Below are 22,023 nucleotides of genomic sequence, written 5' to 3' on the forward strand. Positions count from 1 at the left end.
TAGGTCCCCCGTCCGCCCTCTCTGAGAGCCCCCTCCCGGTGTGGTGGTACGGTCCGGGTTTAAAAGGCCCTGGCGGCCGCGGGCCAGCCCAGTGTGTGGGCGGCGGCGGTTGCAGATTTTGCAACTTGCGGGACGAGTCTGCAGGGCCACGCGAGGGGGGCGGCTGTAGGGCACGGGGGCACGTCCACGTGACTACGGGTGGACACCCTGAGTCAGCCGCGGTGGAGGGACAGGTAGGTAGGTGGTCTCCATCCTTAAAGCCCGTGCACCAATAGTCTGCTGGATGGCAGAGGTTCAGACAGCCTGGGGGTCCAGATGGTTTCTGGGGTCAGGCCCTGTCCCTCCCTGCCTCTCGAGTTCAGGCTCTCCAGGCACTCCGTGCCCAGAGCGGGAAGAGACGGCCAACTCGATCGTAGTCCCATTGGTTGATAGAACCCTTTTGTAGAGAAAGAGCAGCATCTTTGAGCATTGCTGTAGCTTCTGCATGGACTAAGGTATCTGCGGGTCTGCCCGGGGTGTCCCCAGGGCTGGCTGGGTTCATAACACAGAGGGGAACATTGTGGAAGAGCGGGCTGTGGACTTGCATATGTGTATGGAGCTTTCCTCACCATCGTGCTCTTTGCTGGCAGTGCTGTAGCAGAGGGGCTGGGTGCGACTGTGATGCCTGAGATTGCCACTTAGATGTGGGGGCTGGGGTGGGGTCTTGGGCTGCAAATTACGACTTTCCAGGTCTCCTTCCCAACCTGTCCTGGCCAGTTCCTAAAATTTGGCTCTCTGCAGAGTGTAGAAGAGGTGAGGGTAGGATGCAGTTGCTTTTCTCTTTTGCCTTCCTTTCTTCTCTGGTTGTTGCATGAGGGGTCTGGGATGCAGACCCGACAAAAGAGCCCCAGAGCTGATCATTCTGAGCTGAAACTTGGCACTTTCAAGCTGGAATCACTCCATGTTCTAGCAAATGCTGGCTTTTCTTTCTCTTTGCTGTCCCCCCCCACCCCATTCTGAGTCCCTCCTGTGTCTCTTGGGAATTGGGCACTGAGAGGGTAACACTGAGCACTGCCCCGTTGGTTACAGAGACACTGCTCTGCTGTCTTTGCAGCGTGGAGCTGGCTGGGTGTGGCCTGGGGGTGAAGTGCCAACATTGGCCCTATTTGTTTAGGGGAGGGGAGAGTGCTCCATATCCCTAAGGCTTCAGCTGTATTTAAGGGTGCTGGTTTCTTCTGGGACTCTCAAAAGTGGGTTAAAGCCCTCTGCCTATATCCCTCTCTAACTAACCTTTGGCTCTTCAGGGAGAGCCACACAAGCCTGGCTGAGCATCTGTCTGCCTGTGTCTGAGCAAAGCTTGACTGATGTCTGTCTCAGCAAGAGTCTTGGCTTTGTGTTGCAGTGAAAAGGCCAGACAACAGACTCCTGGATAGGCAGCCAAGGCCCTCAAGGGGAGAAAGCACCTGAGGCCATGAGTTGGGAGATGTAGTGGCACTGAAACCAACCTCAGGCCTTAATTCTCCAGAGCTTTGCTCTAGGACTCCTGTTAGCAGTGCCACTCATAGAGAAGCACCCCCAATTCCAACTTGTGATTGTTCTCTCTCTGTGTTTCCTCGTGTATAATGTTAGGGTCCCAGTTCTGGGAGAACCTCCCACACCATCTTTTCAAGCATCTGGCTCTGATGCCCCCTTGGGTGTGGCCCAGTTGAGACAAGGCCTCTTGGCTTCTTTCCAATACAGGAGTGGGGCATGATTGATGGCCTGCAAGCTTGCCTGTGCTTGTCACTCATTCATTTGCCCTATTAGAGGCCCCTCCCCTCTTTTAGCTTCAGTCACCATCTGGGGCTCTATCACGTTGGATGAATTGCCCTGCCCCTGTATAGCACTGAACCTGGACTGCCAGGGTCACTGGGCCAGGCAGGGCAGAAGGAGGGAGAGTAGATTGGGCCTAGGGCATCTGACTCCCACTTGCTGTCTCTCCTCAGGCCTGTCCCTCGCGTTACAGCTGCTGGTCATGCCCACTGTCTGCCTTCTCCCATTGCTATTCTTCACCATAGGAGGGTGCCTGGGTAGCAGCAGGCCGTTTCGTACCTTTGTGGTGACAGATACCACACTGACTCACCTGGCTGTGCACCGAGTGACTGGGGAGGTGTTTGTAGGTGCCGTGAACCGAGTTTTCAAGCTGGCTTCAAACCTAACTGAGCTACGGGCCCATGTCACAGGGCCCATTGAGGACAATGCTCGCTGCTACCCACCCCCTAGCATGCGTGTGTGCTCCCACCGCCTGGTGCCTGTGGACAATGTGAACAAGCTGCTCCTCATAGACTATGCAGCCCGTCGCTTGGTAGCTTGTGGCAGCATCTGGCAGGGCATTTGCCAGTTCCTGCGTCTGGATGACCTCTTCAAGTTGGGTGAGCCCCACCATCGCAAGGAACACTATCTGTCAGGGGCCCAGGAGCCTGATTCCATGGCTGGCGTCATTGTTGAACAGGGCCAGGGGCCTAGCAAGCTGTTTGTGGGCACCGCTGTTGATGGCAAGTCTGAGTACTTTCCCACCTTGAGTTCCCGTAAGCTCATCGACGATGAGGACAGTGGAGATATGTTCAGTCTGGTGGGTGAGCCTGTTGGTTTTGTCCTCTTTCCCCTGCTTCTTATGAGCCCAGATCTTACTCACTCCTTCCTCTTAGTCCTGGTCCTTGGGAAAACTTTGTTTGAGAGAGGAATTTATGACCCTTCACCATCACATAGATGTAGACCATGCTGAGGACGGGAAAGCGGGATTTACCTGGAAAGTCTGTCTATAGAGAAGTACACTCTGTGGCATGGATTCAGTAATTATCGAGGCCGAGCAGATGGGAGATCACAGGGGAAACCTTTGGAAAACCACATTGTTGGAACAGGGTTGGGAAGTCAAGGTGGGGTGGGGAGCAGGCCTTCATCCCACCCTCATACTTTGCTCTAATCTCCAGGTGTACCAGGATGAGTTTGTCTCTTCTCAGATCAAGATCCCTTCAGACACACTGTCCTTGTACCCTGCCTTTGACATCTACTACATATATGGCTTTGTCAGTGCCTCCTTCGTGTACTTCTTAACATTGCAGCTGGACACCCAGCAGACACTGCTGGATACAGCAGGCGAGAAATTCTTCACATCTAAGATTGTGCGCATGTGTGCCGGGGACTCAGAGTTCTACTCTTACGTAGAGTTCCCTATTGGCTGCTCCTGGCGTGGTGTGGAGTACCGCTTGGTGCAGAGGCCCATCTGGCCAAGCCAGGCTCACATTGCTCCAGGTTTGGTGCTGTTTGACGCAGGATGTGCTCTTCACCATCTTCTCTCAGGGCCAGAAGAATCGAGCCAACCCACCTCGGCAGACCATCCTTTGCCTCTTCACCCTCAGCAGCATTAATGCCCACATTCGGCGCCGAATCCAATCGTGCTACCGTGGGGAGGGCACGCTGGCCTTGCCCTGGCTGCTGAATAAGGAGCTGCCCTGCATCAACACCGTGAGCCCTTTGCTTGCCCTGCTGTCCCTGTGCTGGATATGACAGCTCTGGCTTTCTGCCCTTCTGCTGAGTGGCTGTTTGTCCCAGTCCTAGGCTTGGCATGGTCATGGGAGTGGCAGCTTAGTTTTGATACCCGCTCTAGCTTTCTTGAGAGTCTTACTCTCTTTTCTCTTCTTCTATCTTGGCCAGTGTCTTGTTCATATACTGCCATCTTCTTTTTCCTGCCTCTAGATTCATCCCACCTTTCTCCTTGCTCTATCTCGTCTTAAAGGACCAGGCTTCTCCTTCCCCTGCTTTCCATCCCCAGTCCTGTTTTCCCATGGGGCCCTAGGGGAAACAAACTGTCAAGCATGTCCGGAGGGCAGTGGCTTCCAGGTTCTGCTCCTTTACAGAATGTGAAATCTGATAGCATCTGTCTAGCTTGAACTCTCACTCACCCCTCCTGTGTCACCAGCCCATGCAGATCAATGGAAACTTCTGTGGGTTAGTGTTGAATCAACCATTGGGTGGCCTACACGTGATTGAGGGGCTACCCTTGCTGGCTGACAGCACTGATGGCATGGCCAGTGTGGCTGCCTACACCTACCACCAGCACTCTGTGGTTTTCATCGGTACACGCAGCGGTAATTTGAAGAAGGTTAGTCCTAGAACCCTTGTCTTGTGGGATTGGGGATGTTTTCCATACTATGAGAAGAAGGGCTGAGGGACAGAATATGCACACGAACCTGGATAATCCTGGATAGGGTGTGATAACTTCCCAGGTTAAGCCTCAAGAACGGAGTCCTGTTCCTTTGGTGGCTCCTCTGCCATTGACCTTCACCAGCATTGTTTTGGCTGAATTGAGGATCGCATTTGCCTCAGTCTAAGACTATGGCTTTTGGAGCTATAAACCTACAAACTGAGTACAGGCTCAAGGAGGCCATGTCTAACCAGCTCGATTGTAATCTAGAAAGTCCCTGGCTGAAGAGTATGCCCTGGGTGCAGGGAGCTATGGTAGCATGAAGCTGACTTGTCATTTTCTCTTTTCTGTCTTGTGGCCCAGGTGCGAGTTGATGGCTCTCAGGATGCCCAACTATATGAAACTGTCTCTGTGGTGCAGGGCACCCCCATACTTCGAGACCTGCTCTTCAGCCCTGACCACCGACACATCTACCTCCTGAGTGAGAAGCAGGTGGGCCCATGGTGGGTGGTGGTGGGTGGTGGGGCAAGGGTGGGCTGTGTGCTGATGTGGCTGTCCCCAGGTGAGCCAACTCCCGGTGGAGACCTGTGAGCAGTATCTGAGCTGTGCTGCATGCCTGGGCTCAGGGGACCCACACTGTGGTTGGTGTGTGCTACAGCACAGGTGAGGGAAGAGGGTGCGGGATGTGGGGCAGCAGTGTGATCCCTGGGGCCATTATCTTGGGAGACAGAGGATTTAGGAGGGCCTTGCCAGCTGGACAGGAGCCAGCCACACTTGCTATTACTTTCCTTCACCCACTTGCCCAGTTTTCCCAGCCTGAGCCTCCCTCCTCCCTTCTCCTCCACTTTCTCCAGCTAATGAGCGGAACTTCTACCCTGAGTGACGTCCCTTGGATCTCAGGGGATGAGGCCAAGGTACACTGTTGCCTGGCAGTATGAGCTGGGTATGCTGTCCTCTGTCCCACCTCAGCCTCTTACTGCGCCCCAATCTGGGCCCTCCTGGGATAGTGCTCGGACTGTTCTGGCCTGTCCTCCTGCAGGTGCTGCCGTGAAGGGGCCTGTCCAGGTGCCTCTGCCCCACACGGCTTTGCAGAAGAGCTGAACAAATGTATACAAGTGGTTCGCCTAATAATGTGTCAGTGACATCCTCTGGGGTGCAGGTAAGTGACATAGAGGATACTTGGCCCTGTATATGCTTCATGAGTGAGGCTGAACCCTCCTCTGAGCCCTCTGCTTCCTCTAGCTGACAGTAGCCATGCGCAATGTGCCAGACCTCAGTTTGGGTGTGAGCTGTTCCTTTGAGGAAGTGACTGAAAGTGAGGCTATTCTGTTCTCTGAGAGCTAATGACACCCTTCACCATCCCTTCAGGGAGCTCCAGACACCTCTACCAGAGGGTAGCGGCTGCGGGGATGGGGGCAATCTGGAGTGTTGTGGGGCAAGGCAGGATCCCAGACTAGTTGGTGATAGCCATCTGGCTTGCTGCAGGGGCAACTCATACTGTGCGGCTTCAGCTGCTCTCCATGGAGACTGGTGTGAGGTTTGCTGCTGACTTTGCTTCTACAACTGCAGTGCTCCTCCCAGTCGTGAAGTACCTGGTCCAGAATCTGTCCCCAGCCCCTGGAGATAGTAGATAGGTGCTCTGAAATGTATAAGACTTGCACTGTAACTTTCTCTAGGGTTTCGGGGGTGAGTTGTTGAGTCTTCCTGCTGTCATCACTCTGTCCAATCCTGATCCTCACTATGTGGCTTGGGCAGGTCCTGCCTGCCTTCTTCGTTTGTTCCCCAGTGTGTCTTGTGGGTAGGTGACACAGCTCAGTATGACCTTCTCTGTTATTTCTGAAGCCACTTCTCCCTCCAGGTGTATGTCCTGTGTTGGCAGCCCTTACCCCTGCCACTGGTGTAAGTACCGTCATGTGTGCACCAGCCACCCACACGAGTGTTCCTTCCAGGAGGGCAGGGTCCACAGCCCTGAGGTGAGGTGGTGCAGTGCACTGTGCAAGAGGCTGGGCTCCTTGGGGGCTGGCCTCTCACATTTTTTGTTTGCTCTCCCATTTCCTTGTGCCTGGAGAAAGGTAGGTAGACCAGTATGCCTCTGACTGATGTTCTCCTCCCAGGGCTGCCCAGAGATCCTGCCTCGAGGGGACCTCTTGATTCCTGTGGGTGTCATGCAGCCTCTAACTCTGCGGGCTAAGAACCTGCCACAGCCTCAGTCAGGACAGAAGAATTATGAATGTGTGGTCCGTGTACAGGGGCGGCAACATCGGGTACCTGCAGTGCGCTTTAACAGCAGCAGCGTGCAGTGCCAGAATGCCTCGGTAAGACCCAGAGTGCAGGGTGGGCCAGTACAGTGTTGGCTTTGTTTGTTTTATTTTATTTTTGTGGTGTGTGTGTGTGTGTGCATGCGCGCGTGTGTACGCGCGCACACGCACAGGCAATATTTTACTGTATTTTGTATTTGGTTGGCTTTGGCCTATGCCTAGCTTACTTATGTGGAAGCCTCTAGTTGGCCCTGGCAGGCCCTTTTTTAGTCTTTTTTGAGGGATTCCTTCCTTAAGTTGGCAACGAATTTGCTTATCTTATTTGTGCTCATGGTTCCATTTTTCTTAGTACTTCTATGAAGGTGATGAGTTTGGTGACACTGAACTGGACTTCTCTGTGGTCTGGGATGGAGATTTCCCCATTGATAAGCCTCCTAGCTTCCGAGGTGAGGGGTGACATGGGGCCAAAGAGCATGACTCCTGGGGGCAGGATTGGCAGTGCTGGGGGCAAGTCTGGAGGTCCTAGAGCCCTCTGCTTTTCTGCCATTGCCTGCTCCATCAGTAGCCTCCTGTGCCTACAGCCCTTCTTTACAAGTGCTGGGCTCAGCGGCCTAGCTGTGGCCTTCTGCCCTGCAAGGCTGATCCCTCGATTCAACTGTGGCTATGGTGCCTCCCGGAGCACAGGTGCCAGCTTCGGGTTCACTGCCCAGCTCCCAAAAGTAACTGGATGCACCCAAGCCAGAAGGGGGCCCGATGCAGCCATCCCCGAATCACCCAGGTTAGCTTCACCTCCAAATCCTACCTTCTTTTTTGGGCATGTGTGAATCTGGCCTGATCTTGCCTGTTATCCTTCTCTGCAGATTCACCCACTAACAGGACCCAAGGAGGGGGGCACCCGGGTCACCATTGTGGGTGAGAACCTGGGCCTCACTTCCCGTGAGGTTGGCCTTCGAGTAGCTGGTGTACGTTGTAACTCCATTCCCACCGAATATGTCAGTGCTGAAAGGTGAGTGTGGCTATGTGAGCACCCTGTCCTTGTTTACTACAGCTGGTCCTAACCTTCTGTGACTCTTAGGATCGTATGTGAGATGGAGGAATCGCTGGTGCCCAGCCCATCACCTGGGCCTGCTGAGCTCTGTGTAGGTGATTGTTCTGCTGACTTCCGCACACAGTCCCAGCAACTCTACAGCTTTGTGGTGCGTGGTTTAACTACTTACTCCCTTCTCCTTCCCTATCTGGGGAAATGTGCAGTGGCCCTTGGATGAGGCTGGCTTCTACCTCTTCTCAAGGACTGCTTCTTCCCTAGACCCCAACATTTGACCGTGTAAGTCCTACTCGGGGCCCAGCTTCTGGGGGAACTCGGCTCACCATCTCTGGAACTTCTCTGGATGCTGGCAGCAGGGTCACAGTTATTATAAGAGATGGAGAGTGCCAGTTTGTGAGGTGAGCCTGAGTACAAGCTGTCTAGAGTTGAGCAATGTGTGGAGGGCTATTGGGGCAGGGTAGCTGAAGGTGCCAGGCCATCTGCTTCAAGCCTACCTACTTACCTGTGTAGGAGAGATGCTGAGGCAATCGTGTGTATCTCACCTATCTCCACTCTGGGCCCCAGTCAGGCTCATCACTCCTTGCCATCGACCATGCCAACATCTCCAGCACTGGAGTCATCTATACCTACACTCAGGACCCTACTGTCACACACCTTGAGCCCACCTGGAGCATCATCAAGTGAGAACCTGAGGACAGTGGGGTTGAGGACTGAGTTGGGGCCCTGAAAGTCTTGGGGCTTTATCTGTTACTGGGGCTTTGGGGCATCAAGTGATTCCTCCTTCCTGAACCCTCCCCTTAGTAGGGGCCACAGAGTTGTCCTTCCCATATAGAGCTTGGCACCATGCTGAGTGAAATCCAAGGTCAGAGGCTCTGAGCCTTGGGGAAAAACCTTTGGTAAATCTCTGCAGGGTAATGGAAGCCTGAGACCTTTACCCATCTATGCAGTGCAGAATCTCCATCAACGTGAGTGGAACCCATCTGCTGACAGCATAAGAACCCCGCGGTACGGCTGGCACTGTGTTGAGACCCACTAATGTGAGTAGTGTGGATTTCATCCCTGTTCCACCCCTTTGCTAATTACATAGAAGCCATTCTCGAGAGGTGATTGTTATTAGTTCTACAGGACATGCCAGGTGATCATCAACACTGGGTCAAGCAAGTGTAAGGCCCCTGTACTTTCCTTGGGCATCCTCAGCCTGGGCCCAAGGCTAGCACCCTGATGAGTTTGGCTTGCTGGACCACGTGCAGGGCAGCCCGCTTCCCTCAACTGCTTCCTTCACCTACTATTCCTGATCCCAGCTTTGAACCACTTGGGCCCTCTGGTGTGCTAGATGTCAAACCTGGTTCGCATGTTGTATTGAAGGTGCTGGAGATAAGGATAGGGAGTAGAAAGGAGGGGAAGAGCAGAGAGCTGGAGTGCTTGACTGTTTATGTGTGGGTTATCCACTGCTAGGGCAAGAACCTGATCCCTGCTGCAGCTGGCAGCTCCCGCCTCAACTACACAGTGTTGATTGGAGGACAACCATGTGCACTAACTGTCTCAGATACTCAACTTCTGTGTGATTCCCCTAGCCAGACAGGCCGGCAACCTGTTATGGTGGGTATGGGCTCAGGAGGCCACCAGGGCAGCCTTGACTGTGTGTGGGAGTTGGTTCACCTCAAGCTTCCCCTTACAGGTGCTGGTGGGTGGCCTGGAGTTCTGGTTGGGCACCCTGCACATCACTGCTGATCGGGCACTGACCTTACCGGCTATGGTGGGGCTGGCAGCAGGAGGCGGGCTCTTGCTGCTGGCCATCACTGTTGTACTGGTTGCCTACAAGCGAAAGACTCAGGATGCAGACCGCACACTTAAGCGACTTCAGCTACAGATGGACAACCTGGAGTCTCGTGTGGCCTTGGAGTGCAAGGAAGGTGCCTAAAGCAGGGGGTGTAACACCACAGTGTGTGAGAGCTGAGGAACTTCCCTGCCTCTTGCTCAACTCACTCTGCCCCATTCTTCCCCAGCTTTTGCTGAGTTACAGACAGATATCAACGAACTGACAAACCACATGGATGGTGTGCAGATCCCCTTCTTGGACTACCGGACCTATGCTGTGCGCGTACTTTTCCCTGGCATTGAGGCTCACCCAGTGCTCAAGGAGCTGGATGTGAGCCCCCCCTGAAGCCTGTCCATGTTTTGTTTCCCCCATAAACAAAATCACTACCTAGTCTCTGAGACTCCCTGGTCCCCACAGACTCCCCCCAATGTGGAGAAAGCCCTGCGCCTATTTGGACAGTTGCTGCACAGCCGTGCCTTCCTGCTCACCTTCATCCACACTTTGGAGGCCCAGAGCAGTTTCTCCATGCGTGACCGTGGTACTGTGGCCTCACTCACCATGGTGGCCCTGCAGAGTCGGCTTGACTATGCCACTGGGCTGCTCAAGCAACTGCTGGCTGACCTCATAGAGAAAAACCTTGAGAGCAAGAACCACCCAAAGCTGCTATTGCGCAGGTATGTAACTATCTTGTGTAGCCTCTCCCCCAGCCCACTCTTACATTTCCTGCTTGGGCCCCTACCTCTGTTCAAGCCTCACCCTTGTCAGACCAGGACCTTAGGACTATCTCTTACCATAGGACAGAGTCAGTGGCTGAGAAGATGCTCACCAACTGGTTCACATTCCTGCTGCATAAGTTCCTGAAGGTGTGCTTGGGTGGGCTGGGTTGCAGGGGAGGAATGTCCAGGGGTGGGTACAATTGATTGATAGGCCAGACAGGCAGCCAGCTATGCCCCTGACCCTGGGTGTAGGAGTGCGCCGGGGAGCCACTCTTCCTGCTGTACTGCGCCATCAAGCAGCAGATGGAGAAAGGTCCCATCGATGCCATAACAGGCGAGGCCCGCTACTCCTTAAGTGAGGACAAGCTCATCCGTCAGCAGATCGACTATAAGACCCTGGTGAGCATGGGGCCATGTGAACAGGAAATGAGGTAGAGGAGTCTGGCTTAGGAATCATGCTGAGGTTCCTTTATTCTTAGACTCTGCATTGTGTGTGCCCGGAGAGTGAGGGCAGTGTCCAGGTCCCTGTGAAGGTTCTTAACTGTGATAGCATCACCCAGGCCAAAGACAAGCTGTTGGATACCGTGTACAAGGGTATTCCATACTCTCAGCGCCCCAAAGCTGAGGACATGGACTTGGGTAAGGTCCCTGCCTTTTCTCCTAGCTCCCACATATCCAACCCTCCCAGGGAGCTCATATTCTGTATCTGAGCTCTGTTCCTTAAAAGGAGTGTGTCTAAGTCCTTGTGTGGGTGAATGTCCCTAAAAGTTGACTGTGGCCTACAGAATGGCGCCAGGGCCGTATGGCCCGAATCATCCTCCAAGATGAGGACATCACTACAAAGATTGAGTGTGATTGGAAGAGGATCAACTCACTGGCTCACTACCAGGTGAGGAACTTAGAGTCTATTCAGCCCCAGGGACACCTATGAGCAGTGGCGAGTTCTCCTCCCATCCCTTATCCCTATATTCATGAGTGCTTCTCATAGGGCCTTGGTTGCCACTGTACATGCATATGAAGAGTCTGAATGAATGGTGGCCCCTTGGCTCCTTCTGTATCTTTGGACCTCCAGGTGACTGATGGTTCCTTAGTAGCACTGGTGCCCAAACAAGTGTCTGCCTATAACATGGCCAACTCATTCACCTTCACCCGTTCACTTAGTCGCTATGGTAGGTATCTACCCATTGTGGTGGCCTTTCCTGGTCCCTATGCTCTTTAATTAAAGGCCGAATTAGGAATCCCCAAGTAGCTATCTTGATCCATTTGGAAAGACCTTCATTATTTTGGGCCCCTGAGTGGTCTTCAGTTCCATAGAGCCTAATAGGGAGGGGTGGCAAGGATAGGTGGGTCCCACAAACTCCTGGGCTTCTGGAAGAGAATGAAGCAAGAGGGTGGGTAATGGTCAGGGCCTGTATGGCTTAAGGGTCACATCTGTCTTCTGCCCTAGAGAGTTTGCTCCGTGCTGCCAGCAGCCCAGATAGCCTCCGCCCCAGCACCTATGCTCACACCCTGACCAGGAGGCGGGCACCAAGCTGTGGCATCTGGTGAAGAACCACGACCATGCTGATCACCGAGAGGGAGACCGTGGCAGCAAGATGGTCTCAGAAATATATCTGACAAGGCTGCTGGCCACCAAGGTGTGGGCCTGCCCCAGGCTCCCTTGGTGTCTGCATAGACATCTTCTAGTCCAATCTTAGCCATGAGATGCTCTTACCAGACAGGGGCCACTTTCTCAGGGCCTTTGCAATAGGACCTCTAGGCTTGAGGTCAAGCAAAGGTCCATTTTAGGAATGTTGGCCCTTCAGGGAAGTTCTTTATTGAGCTATTCTGCCCCTGTCTATCTGTCAGATTTGGGGAACTTCCTGACATGGTTCTTTTACTGTCACTTATAGGGCACGTTGCAGAAGTTTGTGGATGACTTGTTTGAAACTGTGTTCAGTACAGCCCACCGGGGCTCAGCCTTACCCTTGGCCATCAAGTACATGTTTGACTTCATGGATGAACAGGCTGACCAGCGCCAGATCAGTGACCCTGATGTGCGCCACACCTGGAAAAGCAACTGGTACTTGTTGGTTCTTGGCTGCTGCTGGCTCATTTAAGGGTGGGTGGGAGGAAGAGCCTAGTTACTTAGCCAAGCCCCCAGGCCAATGGAGACAGGTTGACTGGCAGCTGAATATCCTTCCTTGCAGGGGGGCTGGAATAGTAGTGTGGCCTGGAACTGAATATGAATATAGAAGGTGGGTGCTGCTGGGTTGTGCAGATGGGAACTGCTAGTCTAGCACTGGGATTGACCTTCTCTAGGGTGCTATGCAGTGTAGAGACACTGATGGCATGGTACAGGTGGAGACAGTGGATGTTTCAGGGGTGGAGATTGAAGACAAAAAGCCATCTACTCTTACTTCTTTTTCATTGCTGAGTCTAGCAGAAGGTAAAAGAAAAAGCCATTTACCCTAAACACGTTTCTCCTGTTACTTCAGGAGAAGACATGAGCTGGCCAGACAGGAACAAAGTGTGAAGGAAGGTAGTGGGGGAAACATAGGGCCATTAGAGAGTCTCAAGTGTATGTCCTTCTGTTTAGCTTGCCTCTGCGTTTCTGGGTGAATGTGATCAAGAACCCACAATTCGTGTTTGACATCCACAAGAATAGCATCACAGATGCCTGCCTCTCTGTGGTAGCCCAGACCTTCATGGACTCCTGTTCCACATCAGAGCACCGTCTGGGCAAGGACTCACCTTCCAACAAGCTGCTCTATGCCAAGGATATTCCCAATTACAAGAGCTGGGTGGAGAGGTGGGCCCTGGGATACTGCTGTGTGTGTCTCATGGCAGGCAGGAACTGCCTAAACAACCTGTCTGAGGCTGGCCAGATACAAGAAAAAGCCCCAGAGGCTGGCCAAACACTGATGGCATGAGCTTTGGCTTTTGTGACATGTGCATGATTGACTCACCCAGGGTCTCTACAGGTACTACCGAGATATTGCAAAGATGGCATCCATCAGTGACCAGGACATGGACGCCTACTTAGTGGAGCAGTCCCGCCTCCATGCCAATGACTTCAATGTCCTAAGTGCACTCAGTGAGCTCTACTTCTATGTCACCAAGTACCGTCAGGAGGTATGTTGATGCACTCCATGGACCCCTAGTTGCATGGCTCTGATGATGCAGTGGGTGAGATAGGCAGATTCCCATAGCTCATGAGCGCCAGCCAGTCTAGCCAATCACTGAGTTCTATGTTCAATGAGAGATAGCAAATAACAAGATGGAAGGCTGGAGAGATGGTTTAGCAGTTAAGAGCACCTGCTGTTCTTCCAGCACCCACATGGTAGCTCATAGCCCTCTAGCTCCAGTTCCAGGGAATCTGGTCTCCTGTGAGTTCTGTGGACACTATACACACATATGATATGCATACATACATGCAGGCAGAACACCTATACACATTTTTTAAAAGATAGGGAATAATAAAGACACCAGGTATTGAACCTCTTGCCTCCACACACATGCATGTATATCCATATGTACACTTGTACACAGACAAATACAGATGTGCATGGGAGATCAGGTACACTAAAGATAAAGCCCTAGACAGGCATGGTGGAACACACCTTTAGTTCCAGCACTCAGGAAGCAAAGATAGGCAGATCTCTGATTTAAGGCTAGATTGGTCTACAAAGCAAGTTCTAGGACAACCAGAGATACATAGAAGGTACTATATTTTAAAAAGGAGCTTACTAAGGGCGATCAAGGGGCTGTAGAGGACCGGGCCAAGCACAGCATTCTTGGCGACTCAAATGTCAAAGAGGAAAGAGAGAACTGGCAGGGAATGGGGAGGGAACCCAGAAGTACCGGGTGGAGTCAGCCCTATATCCTGAGCTAGGATCAAGAAGGCTGTAATGGCAGATTTGCCAAAGAGATGTTGGAGTTTGGGTTAGGAGGGAGCAGGAATTGATAACAGCAAGTATTGCCCACTCTCCAAAGAGGCTACACATGAGCCATGATAGAAGAGTTGGTAATGGTATTTGTAGTCAAGGGGAAGTGGGTGGTTTTGTTGAGAGGTTAGAGGTTTGGAGCATGAGACTGAACACTGAGAGGGAAGAGCACTTGTGGGAAGCAAGGGCTTTGTGCAGGAGTGGGGCACTGCCTTGGAGTCTTGCTCCAATGGATCATCATCCCCTAGATCCTCACCTCGCTGGACCGAGATGCCTCTTGTCGGAAGCATAAGCTTCGACAGAAGCTGGAGCAGATCATCACCCTGGTGTCCAGCAGCAGCTGAGTGGGGAGATGGTGAGGAGGGGGCTTCTCACTTCTGAGCCATCCTCCCAGTCAGGGGAGTGTCTGGCTCTAGCCTGGGTTTCCAGGGCTGAGACCCAGATCTGGTGTTGTTGGGGAGGTTACCAAGCCAAGATGCCCATCGCACCTGGGCCCCCTTCATTAGTGCCTTGCTTTGGGCCCTGCAGGGGGAGGGGATGACAGGACCAAGCTTCCCCCACCAGCAGCAGCAATATCCCCACCCTCTTGCCCTGGTGTTCCCATGTCAGAAGAGCCCTTGACCACCTTGCTCTGACATCCTACCCACCTATTTATTAATGTAATTCTACCTTAATTTCCATATGTAAATATATATGCCCCATGGGATGTTACTAGCCTCACAGACCTCTTCCTTGGTTGATCTGGGTCTTGTTTCCTGTTCTGGTTCCTTTGTGATATTGCAAGCCTTGGCTCAGCCTCTGGCATCTCATCTTTGCTGTGTCAGGCCCCACTTGTCTAAAAAGAGATCCTCAGTACCAGCAGCATTCAGGGTTTGATGATGCATCTGAAGCTGCCCTCAGATTGTCCAGGTCAGGCCAGGCCAGGCCAGGCCAATGTCCCTTTTCAGATATCTCAGAAGTCAGACCACATTTTCATGGGCCCTGCCGTCTCTGAGAGAACTATAGCCAGGCTGTGATTGGGCCTGATGTGGGCCTGGGCCTCTGGGACATTCCTTGTGTCCCTACTGCCAAATTTCCTTAGTGTTGTAGGCACTTGCCCTGAAACCTCTCAGCCTCAGCTGCCCCATCATATGCCCGTCCGTAAGGGCCAAGGTGGCAGTGCCTTACTGTTTTGTGTCTCCTGCTTCCTCTGAGGAATCTGGCCCTGTCTGATAGTCCCAGACCCTCAGTTCACTCTTCTTTTGTTGCATGAGTTTTTCTTTGTTGTAATTTTTTCCTAATTAAATGTTGGGAAATGGGGTCAGTGCATGTCTTTGTCTTTGGAGAAAGTGGGTAGGCCTGTTGGGCTATGGATGAACTAGATTCCCATTATGGGAAAAAATGTAACTCGATAGGACTTGTAATGATTTGAGGAAGGCCATGACCATGTACAGTCCATTAGGCAATCCCTGTGGCTATAGCTTCAAGACTGAATAAATCTACTTCCTTCTTGCATCTACTGTTTCCACTCAGATATGCCCATCTCCCTGCTTCTGCCCTGCCTATTTAGACCATTATTACTGGAGACAAAGATATATTGTTAAGAAATAAAGCACATGTCTCCATTGTGTTAAAAAAATCTTTTTTTTTTTTTTTTTTTGGAGTTGAGGACTGAACCCAGGGCCTTGCCCTTGCTAGGCAAGCGCTCTACCACTGAGCTAAATCCCCAACCCCTAAAAAAAATCTTTAATGGGGGCTGCAGAGATGGCTTAGAGTTTAAGAGCACCCCTTATTCTTCCACAGGACCCAGGTCAATTTCTAGCATCCATATAGTATCTTATAATCATTTGTGACTTCAGTTCCTCCTGGATGTCCTGGCTTCCTTAGACACCAGGCATGGACATGGCACACAGACATATATGCAAACAAAACACCTATACACATAAAATAAAATGAAACTAATTTTAAAAATCCTCTTCAGTGACTGCAGTTGTACCCAAGGTTCTGAAGATGTGCCAACTCATTGGACTATAATTACCATTGTACTAGGCCTACCTGTGAATTACCCCCATCACTTGTTAGATGATGCGATGTGGTAAGAGGGACAGCCTGTGACTGAGAAGGCAGCTCATTGGTAAAATGCTTTGCCATACAAACTTGAGGACTGGAGTTTAGACAGTCCACCTCCAATTACAGCACTTGCAAGGCAGAGACAAGGGTATACTGGAATAAGCTGGTTAGCCATGCTAATTATATGGACAAGATCGGGGTTCAACTGAAAACCCCCACCTTATTGAATAAAGTGGAGAGTGATAGAAAAAGATTCTCAATATGAATCATATATATATGCGCACCCATAGTCACGGGAACATGCATATACATACACATAAGACCAATCAAATAAAAAAAATGATAGCTTGCTCCTAGTACTTGGGAGGTGGCAGCAGGAAATCAAGGAAAACCTCAGATACATGCTAAGGTCCAGACCAGCATGGGCCACATGAGCCAGCCTCTGTCTCAAAAAACAAAATAAAAACCACAACTGGCCTGTGGGATTGTTTTTTGGGGGAGAGGCACCTAGAAGTTACAACATTTCTTGTTTTACAGCTGTGGCTGTGTCATAAGATCTGTACAAGATCAAGCCAGTCAACAATCGAGTGTTGAAGGGAAGAGGTCCTTGAGCTCCCACGTGTAACTAGGGAGCTATTAAGAGTGGGTGGCTTCGGGTTTGGGGATTTAGCTCAGTGGTAGAGCGTTTGCCTACCAAGCGCAAGGCCCTGGGTTCGGTCCCCAGCTCCGAAAAAAAAAAAGAGTGGGTGGCTTCTGGGAGAGGGACAAATCAGTTTTCTTTAAGGGCATGACCCTTCATTGGTCAACCATGCTCAGTAAATGGCCCACATACCCAAGAGTACATTGGAAGCAATAAATTGGTCTTGAGGTATTTTTAAAAAAAGACACAAAGTCAGGGTCAAAAAAGTAGTAGTGGATCTGGGAAGAAATAAAGGGAGGGGGGGGGGTGAATGATTATAGTATATTGTATGAAATTCTCAATTAATTTAAAATATTTTAATTACCTTGTTGGGGGGGGTGCTGAAGAGATGTCTCAGTCATTAAGGGCATATACAGCTTTTTTCCAAACGACTAGAGTTCAGTTTCTAGCACCTATAGCAAAGAACACATACCCACCTATAGCTTCAGCCCAGGGGATCTGATGCTGTCTTCTGTCCTCTAGGGGCACTTGAACTCATATGCACAAACTCATTTAGGACACACACACATAATTACATTTTTTAAAAAATTAAATCTTGCAAGATACAATCCACAGACCACATGAAGTTCAAGAAGAAGGACAACCAAAGTGCAGATGTTTCAGTCCTTCTTAGAAGGGGGAACAAAAATATTCACAGGAGGAGATATGGAGACAAAGTTTGGAGCAGAGACTGAAGGAAAGGTCATCCAGAGAGTGCCACACATTGGGATTCAGCCCATATATATACAGCCACCAAACCCAGACAGTATTGCTGATGCCAAGAAGTGCATGCTGACAGGAACCTGTTATAGCTGTCTCCTGAGAGGTTCTGCCAGAGCATGACAGATACAGAAGTGAATTTTACCAGCAAACCTGAACTGAGAATGGGTCCCCAATGGAGGAGTTAGAGAAAGGATTGAAGGAGCTGAAGGGACTTGCAACAACAATGGCAACCAACCAGAACTCCCAGTGATTAAACCACCAACCAAAGAGTACACATGGACAGACCCATGGCTCCAGCTGCACAGGTAGCAGAGGAGGGCCTTGTTGGGCACCAGTGGGAGGAGAGGACCTTGATCCTGCTGGACTCCCCAGTGTAGGGAAATGTTAGGGTGGGGAGGTGGGAAGGGGTGGGTGGTTGGGTGGGGGAGCATCCTCATAGAAGAAGGGGGAGGTGGTGGGATACGGGGTTTATGGACGGGAAACCAGGAAAGGGGAGAACATTTGAAATGTAAATAAAAAATATCCAAACAACAACAACAAAACAAACACAAAACAAAACAAAACTGTAAATCTTAGAGGGGCTGGAGAGATGGTTCAGTGGTTAAGAGTATTGACTGTTCTTTCAGAGGTTCTGAGTTCAATCAATTCCCAGTAACCACATGGTGGCATCCCATCTATAATGGGATCATGTGGGTCTGAGAACTGCTATAGTGTACTCATATAAATAAAATAAAATCTTAAAAAAAAAACAACCCTAAATCTTAGGCCAGGCAGTAGTAGCACACAGCTTTAGTCCTAGCACTTGTGAGACAGAATCAGACAAATCTCTGACTTTGGGGCCAGTCTTATCTACAGAGGGAATTCCAGGACAGCCAGGGCTACACAGGGATACTTTGTCTCAAAAATATTGTGTCTAAAGCATGTGATATCTTTCCCAATAGCCTACGTATATTGTTTCAGGAATTACTTGAACTTCCCTGACTAACAACTTGTTCTCATGCCTGGTATTGAGGGTTTTGATAATCTATAACTTGTGGGGAGCATTCTTTTTTTTATTTATTCATTTATTATATATAAGTACACTGTAGCTGTCTTCAGATACATCAGAAGAGGGGATTGGATCTCTTTACAGATGGTTGTGAACCACCATGTGGTTGCTGGGAATTGAACTCATGACGTCTGGGAGAGCAGTGGGGGCTCTTAACTGCTGAGCCATCTCTCCAGCCCTGTGGGGAGCATTCTTATCCTAAGTGGCTCAACTTCAATTAAAATATATCAAACAAACACTATTCCTTGAGGCTTTATTCATTATCCTTAGTATTATTTGTTCCTCCTCTTTCCTCCTGTATTGATGTCCTATCCCTCTCCAATTAAAGTCCCTCCCTATTTTCCCATTTCCTCCTTCATGTCCTCTGCATCCTGTTATTTCTCTCTCTAGTGTCCCTGCCCATAGTCCCTGTTTACTTTCCTGATTTCTGTGCTTATATATGTATCTGAATATTTGGAGCTGACAGAGATCATGTAGCATATGTGTTTATGAGTCTGGGTTATCTTACTAATTCAGTATTTTTTCCAGTTTTATTCATTTAACCCCAAATCTTATAATTTCATCTTTCAAGTTTAATCTACACTGAACAGTAGTAGTTCATATAGCTTTCATACTATTAGGAGGTCTATACGAGCTGCCAAGGGAGGGAAGCAATCAATAGTTCTAACCAGCTGTGACACCTATGAATCATAAAGACCAGAATGGCAAAATATCCCTGGAAGAGGTACAATGTAATGAGAATTTTGGTTTCTATAAAAAATGCAGACATATGAATGTTCTTTTAATGACAGGTGTGGAATGTGGGGCTGCATTGGGTGGCTTGTAGTAGCTGCCTATAATTTGTCTCATGCTGTAGCAGGGGTGTGATTTTGCCAGCTACAGATAGTTTCTGATTGTGTGACATTTGGCATTTTGGGGACTTTTCAGAGGGTACATAAATGCTAAGGCCTCGAGAGGCATGGTTTATTTGTTTGTTGGTGGCTGAAGTTTGTTAAATAGTTGTGCACAAAGAAGAAACAAGAAGAAAAAAGTTAGATAACTTGACGGTGAAGATCAAACTTGCCCCAAGGAACTCGATGCCCCTAATCAGCAGGAAGTAGTTTAACAATAATGCTGTCCCTTTTCTAACCCCTGACTTTGTTCAGGGATTTTTTTTCCCTCTCTCCCTCTACCCTTTTTTCTCACCTATCTAGGGTTAGGGGGTTGAAAGGGTGAAAGAAAGAACCCACAAAGTAGCAAAAAGACTGGCTACAATGCAATAGTGCCACTCATATCTTGGTGTTAAACAAGAGCTGTTTAATTGGACTTAAGGCCTGCTCAACAGGGAGAAATCATGTCTGGTATGAGAAACCTAGCCAACTACCCAGGGCTAGAGGTCATGGATCCCAGAGGAGAACCCACCATCACAGCTTTACTAGAGCAGCATAATTCCTGTGTTCTAAAACATACCCACAGATAAGTGTACCTCTCTTTTTTTTCTTTTTTTCGGAGCTGGGGACCGAGATAAGTGTACCTCTCAACACACACATCAAAGAAGCATCTTTGCAGCAGAGATCATTAAAACTGGCTAAAATGAAGAAATTAACTGATTGTAGAGAGCCTAGCCTCAACAAAACTCCTGCACCTAAGGCTAAGGGAACTTTGTGGAAGAGGAGACAGAAAGATTGTAAGAATAGAGGATCAAGACATCTGCTGTATGATACTGTGTCTCTTAGAAATGGCAAGGAAGTTACACCCATGATGCCTCAACAATATGGCTGCATAAAACAAGACTGGAGGGTTGGGGGATTTAGCTCAGTGGTAGAGCGCTTGCCTAGCAAGCACAAGGCCTGAGTTGGGTCCCAGACTCAAAAAAAAAAGAAAAAAAAACAAACAAACAGAAAAAAAAAAGCAGAAACAATGATGATACCATTAGACATATTGCTCAAGAAGGGGGGAATCTCCCAAGTCCCAACTCTAGCAAAGAACTATAGGCATTGAATGACTGCTGAGAAAGAATTACTCTCTCAGGGCTGGAGAGATGGCTCAGTGGTTAAGAGCACTGACTGCTCTTCCAGAGGTCCTGAGTTCAATTCTTAGCAACCACATGGTGACTCATAACCATCTGTAATGGGATCTGATGCCCTCTTCTGGTGTGTCTGAAGACAGCTATAGTTAACTCATATACATAGAATAAACAATTTTTTAAAAATGTAGTTTTGAAGCTAGGTGTGATTGTGCATGCCTTTAATCTCAACCTTCAGGAGGTAGAGGCAGGCAGATTCTATGAATTCAAGACCAGCTTGGTCTACATAGAGTTCCAGGCTAGCCAAGCTCAGGTCTCATAGTGAGACTGTTTCTCATAATGGGAGAACAAGGAGGGCAAGATCAGTTGATAGTGCTGTAAAAAGAGATTCTTCCAGGGTCTGGGTCTGTAGAGATGCTCAGAGGTTAAGAGCACTTGTTCTTGCTGATGACCTGGGTTTGGTTCCCCCAAAATGGTATCTCAAAATTGCCTATAACTCTAGTTCTTTAGTTCTGTAGTTACAATGCTGTCTTCTGGCCTCCGTACAAACCTGTAATCTTGTACACACACACACACACACACACACACACACACACACACACACACACACAGAGCCACAGAGAGAGAGAGGGAGCAGGAGAGGGAGAGGGAGAAGGCTGAGGGTCTGGCTTAGTGCTTAAGAGCAGCTGTTCTGGGCGCTGGAGAGATGGCTCAGTGGTTAAGAGCACTGACTGCTCTTCCAGAGGTCCTGAGTTCTATTCCCAGGAACCCCATGGTGGCTCACAACCATCTGTAATGGGATCTGATGCCCTTTTCTGGTGTGTCTGAAGACAGCTACAGTGTACTCAAGTACATAAAAAAAAGCAGCTGTTCTTCTTGCAAAGGACCCTAGTTCAATTCCTAACACCTGCAATTTGACTCCCATCCAAGGAAAGAGACTAAGGCCTGGGAAAAGAATCTGCCCTGTGATAAAGCAGTCCTGAAAGTAAGACTAGTAGTTGCCTTCTCTTTTGGAAGGCAGCAGGCAGGGTCACAAGGTTATAATCAGTAATGAGGAAAGCCTACTTTATACACATCTCTGCTCTGCTCCATGCAGCATTCCCTCAGAGTAACACACAAAGGCTCATATACTCTCTGAGGGATACAAAGAAGCAGGAAAACTCAACTTAGATGGAAGGAAAGAAATTAGTCATTCATCATAGAAAGGAAGAGGTACAACAGCCTTTATTCTGAGAAACATGATAACCTAGAAAGAAAATTCTGATGGCATCTATAAATAAACCACTGGACTGAGGGGAGCCAAGTTGTAGGACATATTTTATGGGAAGTTGGCCTTAAATGCCAGTTGTCAGACACTTTTCCTTACAAGGTGGAGAAGCTACCTAAGCTCTGTTTCTGGGCTATTTGTTCTTACATAAACAACATTTTTTGGGAGGAGGTATGCTGGCATTTGGTTTAGGAGGGGGAATATTAGCAGTGCTAAGAATTTGAGAAACCAGGGCTGGGGATTTAGCTCAGTGGTAGAGCTTACCTAGAAGCTAAGGCCCTGGGTTCAACCCCCAGCTCAAAAAAAAAAGAACCAAAAAAAAAAAA

At 49.6% G+C, this 22,023-nt stretch overlaps 1 protein-coding gene across 1 annotated transcript; it reads left to right on the forward strand.

The window, feature by feature from the left end:
* Positions 1-133: 133 nt before the first annotated feature.
* Positions 134-15,420, forward strand: Plxna3 (plexin A3). The gene is given in 40 exon segments (XM_032889508.1): positions 134-233; positions 1,965-2,590; positions 2,949-3,289; positions 3,291-3,483; positions 3,938-4,120; positions 4,526-4,654; positions 4,725-4,825; positions 5,202-5,278; positions 5,281-5,321; positions 5,405-5,558; positions 5,645-5,713; positions 5,716-5,745; positions 6,005-6,135; positions 6,277-6,477; positions 6,770-6,866; positions 7,002-7,198; positions 7,281-7,426; positions 7,496-7,616; positions 7,727-7,863; positions 7,976-8,034; positions 8,037-8,145; positions 8,418-8,430; positions 8,716-8,754; positions 8,756-8,830; positions 8,921-9,064; positions 9,144-9,378; positions 9,472-9,614; positions 9,702-9,958; positions 10,081-10,147; positions 10,253-10,399; positions 10,480-10,639; positions 10,786-10,889; positions 11,073-11,169; positions 11,448-11,490; positions 11,492-11,507; positions 11,509-11,637; positions 11,893-12,062; positions 12,579-12,791; positions 12,964-13,114; positions 14,175-15,420. Coding segments are annotated over 39 exon segments (5,412 nt in total). The 5' UTR covers positions 134-233; positions 1,965-1,993; the 3' UTR covers positions 14,271-15,420.
* Positions 15,421-22,023: the final 6,603 nt, after the last annotated feature.

Source organism: Rattus rattus, chromosome X (assembly GCF_011064425.1).
Source record: "Rattus rattus isolate New Zealand chromosome X, Rrattus_CSIRO_v1, whole genome shotgun sequence".
In the NCBI taxonomy this organism is placed as follows: domain Eukaryota; kingdom Metazoa; phylum Chordata; class Mammalia; order Rodentia; family Muridae; genus Rattus; species Rattus rattus.